Source organism: Rhinichthys klamathensis, unplaced genomic scaffold, assembly GCF_029890125.1.
Source record: "Rhinichthys klamathensis goyatoka isolate OS25496 unplaced genomic scaffold, OSU_Roscu_1.1 h1tg000011l_1, whole genome shotgun sequence".
NCBI lineage: Eukaryota > Metazoa > Chordata > Actinopteri > Cypriniformes > Leuciscidae > Rhinichthys > Rhinichthys klamathensis.
The window spans coordinates 21,834,197-21,849,906 of NW_026606564.1; the positions used below are offsets into that span (position 1 = coordinate 21,834,197).

At 42.0% G+C, this 15,710-nt stretch overlaps 1 protein-coding gene across 2 annotated transcripts in view; it reads left to right on the plus strand.

Annotated features, from left to right (window-relative positions):
* Positions 1–14,122, plus strand: part of LOC130100885 (tensin-3-like) — an 83,796-nt gene extending 69,674 nt beyond the window's left edge. For both annotated transcript variants that reach the window (XM_056266539.1, XM_056266547.1), the window contains 14 exons: positions 2,921–3,139; positions 5,938–6,035; positions 7,018–7,135; positions 7,215–7,292; positions 7,521–7,635; positions 8,956–9,410; positions 9,482–9,613; positions 10,274–10,369; positions 10,480–10,557; positions 12,621–12,698; positions 12,843–13,011; positions 13,473–13,541; positions 13,628–13,657; positions 13,749–14,122. In XM_056266539.1, the coding sequence (XP_056122514.1) occupies positions 2,921–3,139; positions 5,938–6,035; positions 7,018–7,135; positions 7,215–7,292; positions 7,521–7,635; positions 8,956–9,410; positions 9,482–9,613; positions 10,274–10,369; positions 10,480–10,557; positions 12,621–12,698; positions 12,843–13,011; positions 13,473–13,541; positions 13,628–13,657; positions 13,749–13,890 (1,877 nt within the window). In that variant the 3' untranslated portion in view covers positions 13,891–14,122. The remainder of the gene's footprint in view (positions 1–2,920; positions 3,140–5,937; positions 6,036–7,017; positions 7,136–7,214; positions 7,293–7,520; positions 7,636–8,955; positions 9,411–9,481; positions 9,614–10,273; positions 10,370–10,479; positions 10,558–12,620; positions 12,699–12,842; positions 13,012–13,472; positions 13,542–13,627; positions 13,658–13,748) is intronic.
* Positions 14,123–15,710: the final 1,588 nt, after the last annotated feature.

Genomic DNA, 15,710 nt, shown 5'->3' on the forward strand with positions numbered 1-15,710 from the left:
AGAACAGATCCTCTGCTTTTAAAGGTCCCATGACATGAAATTTTCACTTACTGAGGTTTTTTTAACATTAATATGAGTTCCTAGCCTGTATATGATCCCCCAGTGGCTAGAAATTTGAGCTCAGACGCGCTGATCTTGAATCTCCTGCGCCGACACAACTTCCCAAAGTTTAGTATGGTCCAAACATTTCACCGACGACTGTTTCCTCAACTTGGGCCAATACAGAGCTGGCCTCGATGAACGTCTGAAAATAAATCTACCAAGCAACAATTTCTGATGTGTAGCCTAATTGTTCAAGTTCAAACAGGTAATCTTTCTCTCAAAATGGTTCAATACTGTTTATGCATCAGTAAGTCAAGCCAGTGACTAAAATATCAACTTCACATAGTTTCTTTTAGTAGGATGAAAATAATCGTATTTAAATTGTGAACAAATTATACAGAAGGCGATCAAAGAACAATCTTTCCACACAGCGCGAGTTTATCTGGACAACTGGTTATGAAATCAAGGACGCACGTTACACTGCACAACGAAGCTCTTACTGTATTTACATCATCGTGTTTGCATTGGTGAAAGCATTAGAGAGTGCAGAAACTGTGTTGCAATGATAAGATCTTCATGCTCGCGATCAACACACTGTCATCTGCTCAATGCTCATCACGGCAACCTTTTATGTGATGGGAATAGATCTAAATACTTTCAAAACTTCTCACGATTCGTTAATCTCGATAGCTGTAATAGTAAACACGTATAATAGCTGTAGTAAAAGTATTCGAGAAAGATTCGCATGTAATACGTAGCCATTTCATATGCAAGCATGTCAGCCAATCACAGCAGTGGGCGGTTCCACTGAAGACTCACAGCCAATCACAGCAGTGGGCGGTTCCACTGAATCCCACAGCAGACACGCCCCTTCAAACAGAGCGTTCAATCAGAGGCTAAAATCAGGCTATTTTTTATCTAAAAAACATACTAACATTATAAGGGCAACCCAGGAAACATTATAAAATAATAAAATAACCCCATGTCATGGGACCTTTAAACAAAATACCTGTTTTATTCTAGTGTCATGCATTTTTTTATTTTTTTTTATCAACACTTAAATGTGGGTAAGTTTCATAAAAAAAGCAACATTTTGAGCAAAAAGTTGAAGGAAAAAAGAAACAACAGCTTTACATAGGGGTGTCGCAATATACCGGTGTTGACTATAATCGTGATATTCTAAGCATCGTGTTAATTTAGAGTGTGGCAATAATCCTGCCGTGACACAGAGCGCCATTTACATAGTTTTATATTAAATTTACATTATATTTGTCTCAAATCATCGTAAATGACTTCACCCTGTGCTGCAATATACATTTAGTTTTACATTTATATACAGAAATCAGTTGCTTGAATGAAAATTGCTGATGTTATCGGATTTTCAGTTGATATTCTCAATTCATTCAGTTAATGGATGCTCTGAGGAAAAGTGTTCAGATCACAGACTCAGCAACTATTGTATTTAATTGTACAGTACAATCATAACATAGTACAGACATTATCTTAATTTCATAATGTCCTTAAACATAATAATACTGCTGGCCATAAACTGAGAAAGTGCGCGTCCGGTGTGCGATACCTCGAGTTGTCGTAAGACTCATCTTATTTTTGTATTTGTATTTAAACTTGATTTTTTTGTTTGTATCCTTATGTTTGTTGGAAAAAAAGAAAAACTATATAAACAAAGTAAAAATTAATTTGACTGATAAAAAAGTACAGGTGAGACTAATTAATTGTCATAGTAACAAACAATAGTAACTATGGAAACAAAGGCAGATAGGGAAAATGCAGAGAGAGAACACAGGCACAGCAAGACAAAAGAATATCAAAATAAAAGTCAAAGAACTCTAAACACAGGGAATCTTGACAGTTACTTAATGCAGGTCAATATAATAACTTTGGGGCTTTTTACAACTTAATTTCACCTTAAACTAAAGCTTAAACTTAAATTAGCTGTAATACGAAAGTAAAGTTCGACAAGTCCCCCTGTGGTGAAAATCCAGCGTTTAATGTTGTTTAAGTGTCTATGTGGTGTTTTTAATATGCTTTAAGACACACATGTGTAAGTTCATAAGTCGACAGCATTGCTGAGTATTTCCTGCTTTAAACTGCAGTGAACCAAAGACAGTCTCAAAAACACGGTTTGAAATCGCTGGTGTTTCTGACGTCACAAACGACCTTGTAACCAATCAGATCAACGTGTGCTCGTCAACCAGTGGATCTCTGAGTGAGTGAGGGAGTGGAGGCGGGGCTCATTTGCATATTCATAGAACCGCGCATACTAAATGAGGCAAGGGTGTCGAGTTACATTCAAACTATTTCAAGGTATGACGGATTTTTTTTCCAAGGAAAACGTTTAAATATGTAATTTTGGTGATCAAAGATGAGTTTTAAGGGATAAAATTAATGACTACATGGGGGATTTTAATGCTTCTTGTGATCTCAAAATATGCATCATAAAAAAAATCATAGAAAACAATAAAACCCGCAATCATTTCTGCAGTCAGTAAAGCTGCCAGTATCCGTTGTGCACATCAAGATGAAATACTATTTTATCTATTTTATCTAAGTTTATGGTAGGACAACAGTTAAAGGTACTGATTATAAATGTAATCCGAATATAACATATTGTATATGTACTTAAAAAAGATATTACAGTTTCTGTAATAAAAAATAAATAAAAAAATAAATAAAGTTGTCCTCCGAAGAGGGGGGGTGGAGGTGAAAAAAAAAGATAAAATACTATTTAAAGTCAGTGGTTTATTTTCCTTTTCTCTATGGGGAGTGTTAATTTGCTCTTAGACAAACTGAACAAAGCGGTTTAAACCATGATTTTGGACTAGACCCGTATAAATGTCGGTCATGTGGCTGTTTCCAGAGCAGAAAGAGCCTGCGGTGAGGCCTGAGACCCCGCGGATCCAGGAGCCGGACCACAAACACGACGAGGAGTTCAGCTCACTCACACTGGACATCGACAACTCCATTCACCAGCTCAACCAGCTCATTCTGGACCTGGACCCCAGCTTCGTGCCCATCTCCACCAAACCCAGCTCAGCCCCGGACAGCACCGGGGACAGAGAGAGGAGTCGGCAGACGGGTACGGTCATGATCAAACATGCTCAACATGAGGTCCAGTAACGGCCTTTTCAGGGGTTTAACCTGGAAACCTGTGAGTTGCAGCTAGGAAACCTGTGAATCGGAGTGTGACACAAACAAGCACAGAATTTATATATTTATCTGGTCATTATCATAAAATAAGCCTGAAAGAGTTAACATGAAGCAAATGTCTTGCCTTAATAAATACAATGATTGTGAATCTGTGTGAAGAAGAGTGGGTAACGCTTCCTTTTACAGTACAGTACTTACGTGTACTTACAGTGTACTTACCTAGAAAGTACTGGCTAATATAAGGTAAGTACATGGGTTAGGGGTAGGTTCAGGGTTAGTACCTAGTTATTACCCAGTAATTATAGTTACTAGGGCTGTAGTCAACCAAAGAAATCCTTAGTCGACCAAAGTCCTGTCCTGCGCAACGATTAGTCGACTAAAAAAAAAAAAAAAAAAAAAAAAAAAAAACACGATGTTTTGATTGAACATTTTTTAACAATTGTCATAGCATTTATAAAACAACAACGAAAAAACATCAAAAATACATAAAACTATAATAATAATACAATTCTTTTAAAATTAAGTGATTTTTTTTTAACTGCAAAGTTAGGAGCTCTGTCCTAGGTCTATAGTAGGCTAACAGTCACAATCGCGCACCTGACCACACCACACGCTACACAAAATATAACTACTATCTGCCACAATGAAAAATCCTAACAAAAGCTCTCGTTTACAGGCTGTAGCCTATATTCTTCTTTACTTGTCTTTCAAAGCTATGGGTTAACTTTTGTCCAGCCGATCTAGGAGTTTTAAAACAAACAGACAAAAAAACCCAAAGAGCCTTAAAAACAATCCTAATAATAGGCTGTATTGTAGGACCGCATATAGGTTTATTTTCGTTTTGTTACATTATTTAGGCTATTTTCAAATGCATCAAGTGTACAAATAAAAACAAAAACATATCAAGAAAACACAATCTATTGAGTCAGCATGATAAAGCCGTTAAAGGGACTGCTCACGTCTTTTGCGCGCTCAAGTTCGATTTCAAATGTAGGCGCGCGGTGTGCGCGCTCATGATGGAAGCAACGATGGAAGCAACGCTTTTTTTTCCAAGTGCGTCCACGCCGCATCGAGATAAAAACATATAGTGTATAAAAACATAAAAACCGAAACAAGTAGCATTCTAACTGAATGAATACAGCTAAACTACCTATATCCCTTACTGAGCACGAAGCAGCAGCGCAGCCAGCCACAGGGGGGAACCGAGTGTTCTATGTGTGTGCGCTAAACTGTGGCGCTGTTACAAAATAGCCTAAATTAAAGCATTTAAAGTTGGGGATAAACCATAGGCTAATTATTTTAGAATACAGTAATATATAACTGCTTATAAAGGAATAAATATCAAGGAGTAAATCATTGAAAATTTCTTTCTATTGGTAAAAAAAATAAAAAAAAAATACAACTGGTTGACCAATAAGAATGTCAGTCGACCAAGATGGCATCGACCGATTAGTCGACTAAACGACTAAAGTTGACAGCCCTAATAGTTACTATAATAAGTACATAGTAAGTACATGGGTAACAGGACTGTAAAAGGAAGCGTTACCGAAGAGTGCAGTCACTGTGTTTGTGCTGTCAGTCGTCTTCACATGTACTGTGATGTGTGTATCCAGCTGTTGACCCACAGTATTGCAGATCAGCTCAGGTTAGCCTGGTGTTAAGATGCGTCTTTGTTGATCGGATAAGGAATAGGACAGCGGGATGTTATAGACCAGAATATCAGTATTTTAAAGGAACACTTTAGGACTTTAGCCTATTCACCGTATCCCCCAGAGTTAGATAAGTCCATACATACCCTCCTCATCTCCGTGCGTGCTATAAGTCTGTCTGACGCACCCACCGCTAGCCTAGCTTAGCACAAAGACTGGATGTAAATGGTTGCAGCTAGCATACTAATCCCAATAAGTGACAAAATAACGCAAACATTTTCCTATTTACATGTTGTGATTTGTATAGTCACAGAGTGTACAAAAAACAAAGTCACATGAGACACAGACATATTTTAACCGTATAAATACTGGGAACTATATTCTCTGAAGGCGAAGCACTGCTACTTGGGCGGAGTGATAACCGCAGCACCTGAGACGTGCCGTGGTGAATAGGCTAAAGTCCCCAAAGGTCGGAGTGTTCCTTTAAGAGATATATTTATTTACCCCCAACTCTCTTTGCAGAACATAATCCTTGCTCCCTGTGTCTCCCCAGACATGTCCTCCTGCAGAATCTGTTGCACAGACAATTTGGATCGCAATCTTCTTTCAGGCTATCATTTTTAATAACAATTTTGAGTCTCGCGCGAGAACTCCGGTCTGACGCACGCGTGATCTTGCGCTATTTCCGTATCACTTCTCGCGTGTGTTTGGTTGTGAAACGTAGTTTGCGGATCAGACAGAAGTTGCTGGCGACGCTCTCTCTTGTAAAGTCATACAGTGTGTAACCTCCTGTCGCAGATCCATCGTGCAGAGTGAACACACACCAGTGACTGAATGCTAACAAAGATAGTCGTGCAGTGTGAACACACACCAGTTTCTGAATGTACCCATAGACCCTCCCCTCGGCGAAATCAGGACAGAAGTGGTTTAAAGTGGACAGAAGAGTCGGGTTAAAACGCCAGCGGGAATGTGTCCCTCTCGTCCACCTGTGATCCACCAAAACACATCTGATAGCGGCAGTAAACCGAGCCAGAGCTTCAGACGGTTTCAGTGATTGTGTGTGTGTGTGTTTCCTCAGGTGGTGTTCAGCTCAGCGCAGCTCGTGGACACTCGTCCTGGACTCTGGATCACACACACACACTGACGCCCAGCGCTGACCGCGACACACACACACAGGTACAGCAATAACCTTTACTTTCATCACATTCACTCCAACTGTGTTCAGTCAAGTTCTAGTTGCCTCAAAGACGGGGCTTTTCTCCGGGTTTAGTCATGCCGTACCATGCTTAAACTGATCATCTCAATTATTTTGCTCAAAATCGTAATTACTGATCATGATTGTTGTCATGAGAGAAATTTCTTTACATTTCATCAGTGCACTTTCGCCTATAAGCACAAATCAAGAGGATGTGGACTCGAACGCATGCTTTATTTCACTCATTTACTCATCCAGTTCCCTGATTTATAATAAAATGATTTGGGGATTTTTAAAATCTCAAAAGCAGAGTCAGTGAAATTCCTTCTAGTAACTCAAATCATTCTAAATTCTTTTTAATAAAACTTTGTATTGTCACACAGAGGTCACGTATAAGCATCCAGAATACAGTGGAGCTCATGTGTGTGTTTATCCCCGTTCATCACTGAGAAGGTTTGATGACCACAGTGAAGGAACACACGTATATCTCAGTGTAGATCATCAAACTCCAGTGTGTGTGTGTGTGGGTGTGTGTGTGGGTGTGTGTGGGTGTGTGGTGTTCAGATCCTCAGTGCTTCTCCTGCGTGATGAAGGACATCACCGGGCAGAACATGTGTCCAGTTCAGAGAAAAGCTCTGATTGGGAGATTAAACCTTTGAGATCTGGCAACCAGAAGCGCGACAGCTTCTAGAGGCTCGATAAAAACACTCTATAATATTTATTCTGCTCTTTTTGTTGAAGAAAATATAATTGATTTTTATCTTGTCTTTTTTCGTCAACAATATTGCATGTTGATTTGGTCACAGGTAGTGTTCAACGATGTGTATGTCGTCTCATCATCGTCTTGTGTTCCTCAAAGTTTTTGTTGATGTAATGAACACTTCACACCGACTCCACACGACCGTGAATTGCTTGTTAACTCCAGAGATTGTGTGTGTGTGTGTGTGTGTGTGTGTGTGTCAGTGTGGAGCAGTGTTCAGTACAGACGGTGTTCAGTTCTCATCTCACACTGCGCTGGACACTGGCAGTGACGTGATGCCCTTAACACCAGCGTTCCCCATCTCACCATCCACTCCTTACGGTAAACACACACACACACACTCTCACACACACACTGCTGCACTAATGTGTGACTGATCTGCTGTTGTGTGTTGATCCAGGGAAGAGCGTGATGATGAACTATCCTCCGTTCAGACAGACTCTGTCTCCTTCATTCGGATCCTATAGAGCTGAACACGGTAAATCTCACACTCACTGTTCACCACACACACTCACTGTTCACCACACACACTCACTGATGGCACAGATTGGTCGGGTTAATGGTGACACTCAAACTGATGAATGTGTGCATGGAGTGACAGATGCGGTCTCACACTGATGCTGTGTGTACAGCTTTGATTCCACTATCGAACACTTCACATTTCATCGTTTTATATGAATGTAAGCAGTGCATGTTCTTCTTTTAGACACGAGAGAGACTGCAGGGTTTATGGGACACACAGCGTCAGATGAAGCTTTACAGCACAGAGCGCACGTCCAGCCTGCCATCGGGGACATCATGTGCTTCTCCGACAGCTACAGGTACAGTCATCATCATCATTGTCTTCTTTATTGTGTGTTTGTCCAAAGAAAAAGCTTGATAAGATGTTGAGCAAACTGAAGCAGTGTGTGTCTTCATGTTTACGGGGTCGGAAGCCTCAGGACAGCTGACGTTGTTTTGACAATGGGCGTTTTTGTTTTTTCGGCGCACTGTACGCGGTAGACCAATCACAACAGACTGAGCTGCCTGGCCAATCAGAGCAGAGTAGCTCGCGGAAAGGAGGGATTTAGAGAGATTGATTTATCTGACGAGTCGTTTGAGAATCACTAAAATTGTGGGGGTGTGTAAATGTATATTATGAGGAAATGAAACGAAAGAAAATGTTTTTTGACCTTTGCTGCATGTACACCTGTTGTAGGAGACTCCAAAACAACATTAGGAAACTTTAAAATAGCATAATAGGGGCACTTTAATATTTTTCATAGTGTGTTTTTTTGGTTTTAATTGAGCCATCATAATTATTTCTTTAATCAGGCTTTTACAGCCTGAAGAGCAGATTGCAGCTCTGGATGATTTATTAAAGGTGACATATTATGCCCCTTTTCACAAGACCTCCAGATTTATTATTGCTTGTTAAATTTGCCCCTTTAAATGCAAATGAGCTGCAGCTCCGCCTCCGTTCAGAAGAGGGCGGAGCTTCAGAGACTCCGGCAATAACAACACAGGCCGATCTCACTGATCCAGAGTCAGGAGTAACAGCAGCGAGTGCAGCCTTACGGAGAGACTCAGGGAGAGCTTCACTTTTACACGTTTCTGAATGTTAGCGGAGACATTTCTGTAGTTGTTGTGGAGTTTTTTAAATTTTTATTTATTTGATTGGGACAGTGCATTTTAATGAACATAACATGGAGTACAAGCATGAAAAAATGCCGGATTTTAGCCAAAGTTACACTGATCATCTCCTCATCATGTTGAACTCAGCCACAGAACAGTTTCAGGCTTTGCTGGATCTTCTCCAGTGCGTTAGAACTGGTCTCTGTTGGCGCTTGTGAAACCAAATGTCGGCGCCGTGTGTAATATTATAATAAGATCCTCTTCATACGTCAGAAGGGGAGTGAAATCTGATCGGCTTATTTGTTGACTCACCAAGGCTCACCAAAACAAAGTTACGGGGTTTCACTTTTTTTACGTTTTCTGGGTTTGTAGATGCACCGGGTTCCCGATTATAGCACTTAAACTTGGAAAAAGTCAGATTTTCACGATATGTCCCCTTTAATATTAAAAACGTAGACGAGTTAACAGAATAGCCCCAGCAGTGCTTGTTTTATAGTTAACAATAGTGTGTGTTGTGGTTGATGCAGGTCTCCACAGTCCATCTCTGCTCATCCCTCGGACTCCGTGAGCTTCGCCCCAGTGTCTTCTGTCCCGTCTCAACACTCCCTCCCTGCGCCGAACGCCCACAGCTCTCCTCTCAGCGGGCCGAGAGCCAAAGCCCTCCAGCAGATGTTCAGCCTGGGCCCGGCGCTGGAGGGACTCGACTGCCAGCCGCCGCCTCAGAACCTCGTGGGGTTCGACGGAGAGACCTCGCAGGGGTCAGCGTCTACATCTCCCAGCGGCTTCTCCAGTCCTCACAGCGCGAGCTCGCTCAGTATCCCGTTTCCCAGCGTGCTGCCGGAGCTGCAGACCGGCTCGTGCCCGAGTGCTCCTGACCCCCGAGCTGATGCTGCAGAGGTGCTCTCCAGCAAGCAGATGACCGTGAACTTCGTCCAGGACACCTCCAAATACTGGTACAAGCCAGACATCGCACGAGACCAAGGTACGAGCGAACCCCGTGACCTCTGGCTTGTGTTTCTGAATCTCATCTGACCTCTGGCTTGTGATTGACAGCTATAGCGTTGCTGAAGGACACAGAGCCCGGCTCCTTCATCGTTCGGGACAGTCACTCGTTCCGCGGCGCGTACGGGCTGGCCATGAAAGTGTCCACAGCGCCTCCATCGGCACTGCAGCAGGGCAAGAGAGGTGAGCAGAGAAACACACACACACACACACCTCCAGAGAAACCCAGCGTTTCCTTGCGCATCGTTACCTGCTCATGCTGAACATATCGATCTGCTAGTCGTGACTGATGTGTGCTGTTTGCATATTATACAACAGTTAAAGTGTAATATACAGTAGAGGCCCAAAGGGATGTCCGGAGGGGATGTTTGTTTTTAATGACCCTACAACTTCAATTAAACCATCAAAATATGAGGAAAATACTTTATATGTTTTAAATAGTTTAAATATGAGGGAACAACATAACACTAAACTTGGTTAAGGTATTTATCTGACAAAATTATTAAGCAAAAATCACAAACTACAGCTACAGTTTAAATTTTCCTATGCAAAAAAATCATAGAAAAAAAAATGGCATGAGAAAAACATTGACTACAACATAATCAGTTATTACTGTTTTGGTGGTTCGCTCTTGTTTTGCACGTTCATAATTTCTGGCCAAAAAATGTGTCCCACAATTTGACAAGTTTCATTACAATATCACAAAATAAACAATCGACTCCAAGCACAACTATGCAATGTGCTTACAAAATCCCAAAATATATATATTTGAATAAATGGTGATGGTCAATATTCCTTAGCCCGACATCACTTTGGGCCATAATGATATGTGTGATGTTTCAGGAGTCGACCCGTCCAGCGAGCTGGTGCGGCACTTCCTCATCGAGTGCACCCCGAGGGGCGTTCGGCTCAAGGGATGCCCCAATGAACCCTACTTCGGTGAGTCTACCAAACCTGCCACAGATGGTCATATTCATATATATATATATACGAGTGCTGCTCACGTCAGCTGTGTGTGTGTGTGTGTGTGTGTGTGTGCTACTCTTCAGGCAGTCTGACGGCTCTGGTCTGTCAGCACTCCATCACTCCTCTGGCTCTTCCATGCCAACTCATCATACCTGACAGAGGTACAGCAGGACAACTTTATTTATATGTTATTACATTTGAACTAAATGGAAACTAAACGGTGTCTCGACCACTTCAGCGGTAGTTCAGAGTTGTGGCAGGAGGGACACAATGTCTCCTTCCCTCCATCAGGGAATGGAGGATACAACAGTAATCGAGATTCTCCCTATCACTTCGATGTTGTGTCGAATGAGTCAGACACTAGGGGTCCCTATACTAAATGCCACAACTTCTGAACTGTGTCACGAGACTTGGCGGAGCAGATGCAGGCAAGACTCCAGCGCCCTCGGTTAACTACCTCAGGTTTCCCCATATCAGGGGATCCGTTCGCCAAACACGATGTGGGCGTGTTTGAGTGTGACCCACAGAAAGAGGAAACTGCTGTTTTGCTGACAATGAAAGTGTATTCGGCTATCCGGCATCTGGCGAAACAAAAAGGAAAAGAAAACAAAACTCCTCCAGTCCTAGGGCGGGCAGGTCAGCGGCCTCTTTTCCTTCACTGGGTCACCAGTCTCAGGACCGCTTTGAAGCCTTGCGAGGGTTTCTGGTGGCCTGATTAGTGAGTGAATGGACCGTTGAGGTCTGGCTGATGGTCCAGGCTGCTTTAGCCTTCACAGGGGCCGCCCACAGCAATGAGCAGCCACTGCTTGAGCTCGGGCTCTCAGGGGTCTAGAAATAGACCTGTGCAGAGCCAAGATGTGCTTAATAGCCTCCGTCTGCTTTTTTTACTGTTGAGAACTGCTGAGGTAGTCCCCGACAGTCGCCGAATAAGCCACCTTAGGCCATGGGGGCATAGAGAAAGTGCGCACAAGGTTCAAAAGTGTTCCACAAGGTTCAGCTATAGGTGGTTCTCCAGGACCAGAAGTGTGGACATCACCCGGGTCCAATGCCTGCGCCATGACCTTCCTAGCCAGTAGTCTGTCGCTGAGCGCAGTTCCTGCACTACATATGGATCAGGACTACCCTTGTGCAGGTCTTACAATGCTTCGGCCTGATATACTTGCAGGACGGCCATCGGTGAGCGATGAGGTAAACTTACACCTTGGAATGGAGCCTCGAACTATTCTTCCAGAAGCCCAGGCTAGCGGAAGGCATAAGCCCACCCTCCGATGCTGTGCTTGACATCTTCCTCACGAGCCCCGAATGAGAAATTAAGCTCAGCCTTGGGCAAGGCGCCTAACTCATCCAGAAACTCAACCTGGCGACTCAAGCTTGCTGAGGAACAGGAGGATTCACCCAGCGGAAATTCTCCCAGTGTAGCGCCCATATCACTGGCAAGGCCTCATACCTGAGGTATGAATGGAAAGTCACTTCTCTTTTGCAGAAGGGACACAATGCTTTGGTTCCACAGAAAAAGCTTAATGTGTGGTGCAAGCTGGCCTCCTTTTACACCCGTATGTCCGGGGAGTGGCCAGGCATGGATATTCTGAATACGTCAGAGGTGTTTGGGGCTCCAAAGAGTCGAAGCAAGCGGGAAACAAAGCTTTCAAAACATTGAATCAATTGAACCAATTGTTTCACAAAGCAATTCACAGTTTTGAAGCATTGAAACTCCACAGGCTGGTGACCCCTGCTGGTCAGAACTGTGTAAATGCAGCTAAAACTCAAAAGCACATTTATCACCTCTTACAAACCAATGGAAAATATTTAGTTGACAGTGTAATCTATTAAATGCAATTAACAAAATCATCTTATTCCATAAAATATAAAGTGTCTGTATAATGTTCTTTTTATTCAATTGTATGGATTGTTTTATGGAGAGCTTGATTAATCAGCCTAATAAGAGACTAATAACTAAAACTCTTTAGTTATATTATATTACTTATTATACATATTATACAAATGTGTAATTAAATGTCTACAAAGGGGGGAAATATGATCCAAGATCAGGTAGAAATCGCATATTGACACTGGTTCATTGGTTCACAGAGATCGCCCCTTAGTTTGATATACGCTCTGAATTACTGGTTTCAAATGATTCGGAAAGGTTTCGAAGCTTCACAAAGCACCCATCGCTGCTCTAGATGAATGGATGTTTGATCACATGAGCGTTGTTTCTCTTCAGATCCTCTAGAGGAGGCTGTTAGTGCATCTTCACAGTCCATTTCCAATTCTGCAGCTGAACTCTTGAAACAAGGAGCAGGTGAGTCCAAAACACATCCGCAAACAATATTCAGGACAATAGCTGAGCGATACCCACATGGATCAGTGACCGACTCCTCAGTCGGACGGATGACTGCTAAGGTCTCTCTGACGTCAGATTGCTTGTGTGCTGTGTGTTCTCCAGCCTGTAACGTGTGGTTTCTGGGCTCGGTGGAGATGGAGTCTCTGACGGGTTATCAGGCGGTGCAGAAGGCCACCAGTGAGATCCTGAACACGCACTCGCTCCCGTCCTCCACCGTAGTGCACTTTAAAGTGTCCTCGCAGGGAATCACACTCACCGACAACCGGAGAAAGTAACTCACTCTTACCTTACCTTACTTCAAACATTACCTTGCATTCATGCATTTTATTCAAAGCGACTTGCATTCAAGCTACAGTCAAACCAAAATTGATTCAGACACCTTCAACATTTCTCACATTATCACAGTTTATTCGCTATAGTTTAGAAAATGGTAATAAAATATGAGCAGAACTCAAGAGTTCTCAGATCAGTGGATATTTGACTGGTTTTGTCCGTCCTTCTGTTAGACTCTCACACATGAATTATGTTGAATATCTGTCAGCTGTTAAATTTAACTACACAACTAGATAATACCAGTTTAGCTCAACCAGTGACCAAGCAATGCTTCATGTTGTTGAGTCTGTGTGTAAAAAGAGCATTAGCAATTACAGAAAACACACTTCAGCAAAACATGATCAGCTCAAAGTGTCGGAATAATATTCATGGAGCTGATGAAACCTGCTGTCTTTCTAGACTGTTCTTCAGAAGACACTATGCTGTCGGCACAGTCATATTCTGTGCTCTGGACCCTCAGGACCGGAAGTGAGTCCATTCTGCTCCATCACATCATTTACAGCGATCTTGAGTTTCTATGGGCGTTTTCACTGTTTCTCCGTGTTCGTTCACAGGTGGAGACGAGACGGCTGCAGCTCAGCGAAGTGAGTACGACTGTGTTTCGGGTGTAACCCAGAACGGGGCAGTTCTCATTCATCATGTTAACAGGAGTAACAGCTCTTCCCTCCCCGGCAGGGTCTTTGGGTTCGTGGCTCGTAAAGCGGGCAGTGGCATGGAGAACGTGTGTCACCTGTTCGCGGAGCACGACCCCGAGCAGCCCGCCAGCGCCATCGTCAACTTCGTCTCCAGAGTCATGATTGGCTCACAGAAGGTGTGATGTCATGAAGAGGGCGTGGCCTGTCGAGGAATGCTGATCAACAGATTTCCTCCAATGAGCTGAAAGACGTGGGACTCTGGGACTGATCACATGACAAACCTTCTGAAATGAAACATGTACATTGTTTTGTATATTTTTGTATTGAAAGTGTATGTATCGTGGGGACAGACTCAAAGGAATTATTCTTATTGAAAATAAATCTCAATATATGTGTATGAACTTTTTAAAATTATTTTTTAGTTTTCTGTGATTTAATGTATTATACTACTGATGACATTAACCAAAAACGTCTTTATAATGTCATTGCGTTTTAGATGGCTATATATTTAGTATTTTATCACCTTTTTTACTTGCAAATCTCCATATGCCAAGTTTTTCTAGAGAAAAAAAATCAGAATTGTTTATACTTATTCATATCTAAAACAAATGTTATGCATATGAAATATTGTAAAATGTCTTTCGTAATGTTTTGACAGACTCAGTCCTCACATCTTCTGCTTCTCCATTTCATCTGATTTCTCACTAGTGCAGGTCAATGAGTATTTGTGGTTGTGAACTTACAGCTCTAAGACATTTGTGTATCTTATCTTTTCTTCTTATATGCTGTTTTAATATAAAGTGATAGTATTTGTGAAGGAGAGGCGGCTGGATTTTCACTGTCATGTAGCTTCGGTCATGTGATGTACAGGAATATCTATATTCAGTTTGAGAATTGGGCTTGGTTTTATAACTTCTATTTTTCTGGTTTAATGGATTCTCACGCATTCAGATAACACAGAACTGAGCCAGTGAGAGGCTGTCACATGTACAGCCTTTTATGCATTAATGTACCGACTACATTTACATACTACAGTCTACAGTGAGACACAAACTACTTTCAAGGGCTCTGATTATTTATACTTGGATCTTGTTGAAGTCACTGGTGATTTTCACAACGACACACACTCAATCTCTGAATACTGAACAGAAAAAAATGGAAGATGTGTTTTATTTTCCAGTTTTCAGTACTGAATGTCTGTTCACACACCTCATCTGTGTCCTTCAACCTGAAAAAGAAGAGTACAGACAGAAACGGTTATGTTTTGATTCATTTTCAGGTTGCAGACATTATTCACATTTTAACAGTAAAGCTGCACATCTGTGCTGTTACTCTAATCACAGGATTGTGTTGTGGCAAAAATCCTGTTAAACATCTTCACTGCGTAAGAGACACTCAGAGCCAAATTAATAAAAAGAGAAGTATTTATTCTTGCAAGAATAGGCCCAGTCTAGTACACAGAAGTTACGCTGTGCAAGAGAGTGACACCCAACAGGAAGATATGAGACAGCCTTTATACTCTTTTCAAGGTTCCTCTTCACCCACTGTACCTTTCACACACCCAGATAAGGTCCTTACTGCTGTTCAGTCTCTACTTAAAGACACAAACTGGTACTGAAATAAACTGGCCGTCCCTAAGGTCAGTTTTCCTGTCCCATATGTTCCTGAAACCTCACGCACAAGCACGTACACACATATATTTTACACATTGAATAGGTTCTCTCTTATGATATCTGTTAGGGATCAATGACTATTAAAATTTCCATAACAATTGTCATTTAAAGTGATACTCCAAGTTTAAAGTGGTTAGGGGAACTTTAACATTATTTCTGCTATACGAGTTTCAAGACGACACCTGGCGGGCTTTTGTGCTGCTAGTCGCCAGAAGAACTTCTTGCTAGCGTGTTGAGTAAATCTTAGATAATCTAACATATAATATACACTCACCTAAAGGATTATTAGGAACACCTGTTCAATTTCTCATTAATGCAATTATCTAATC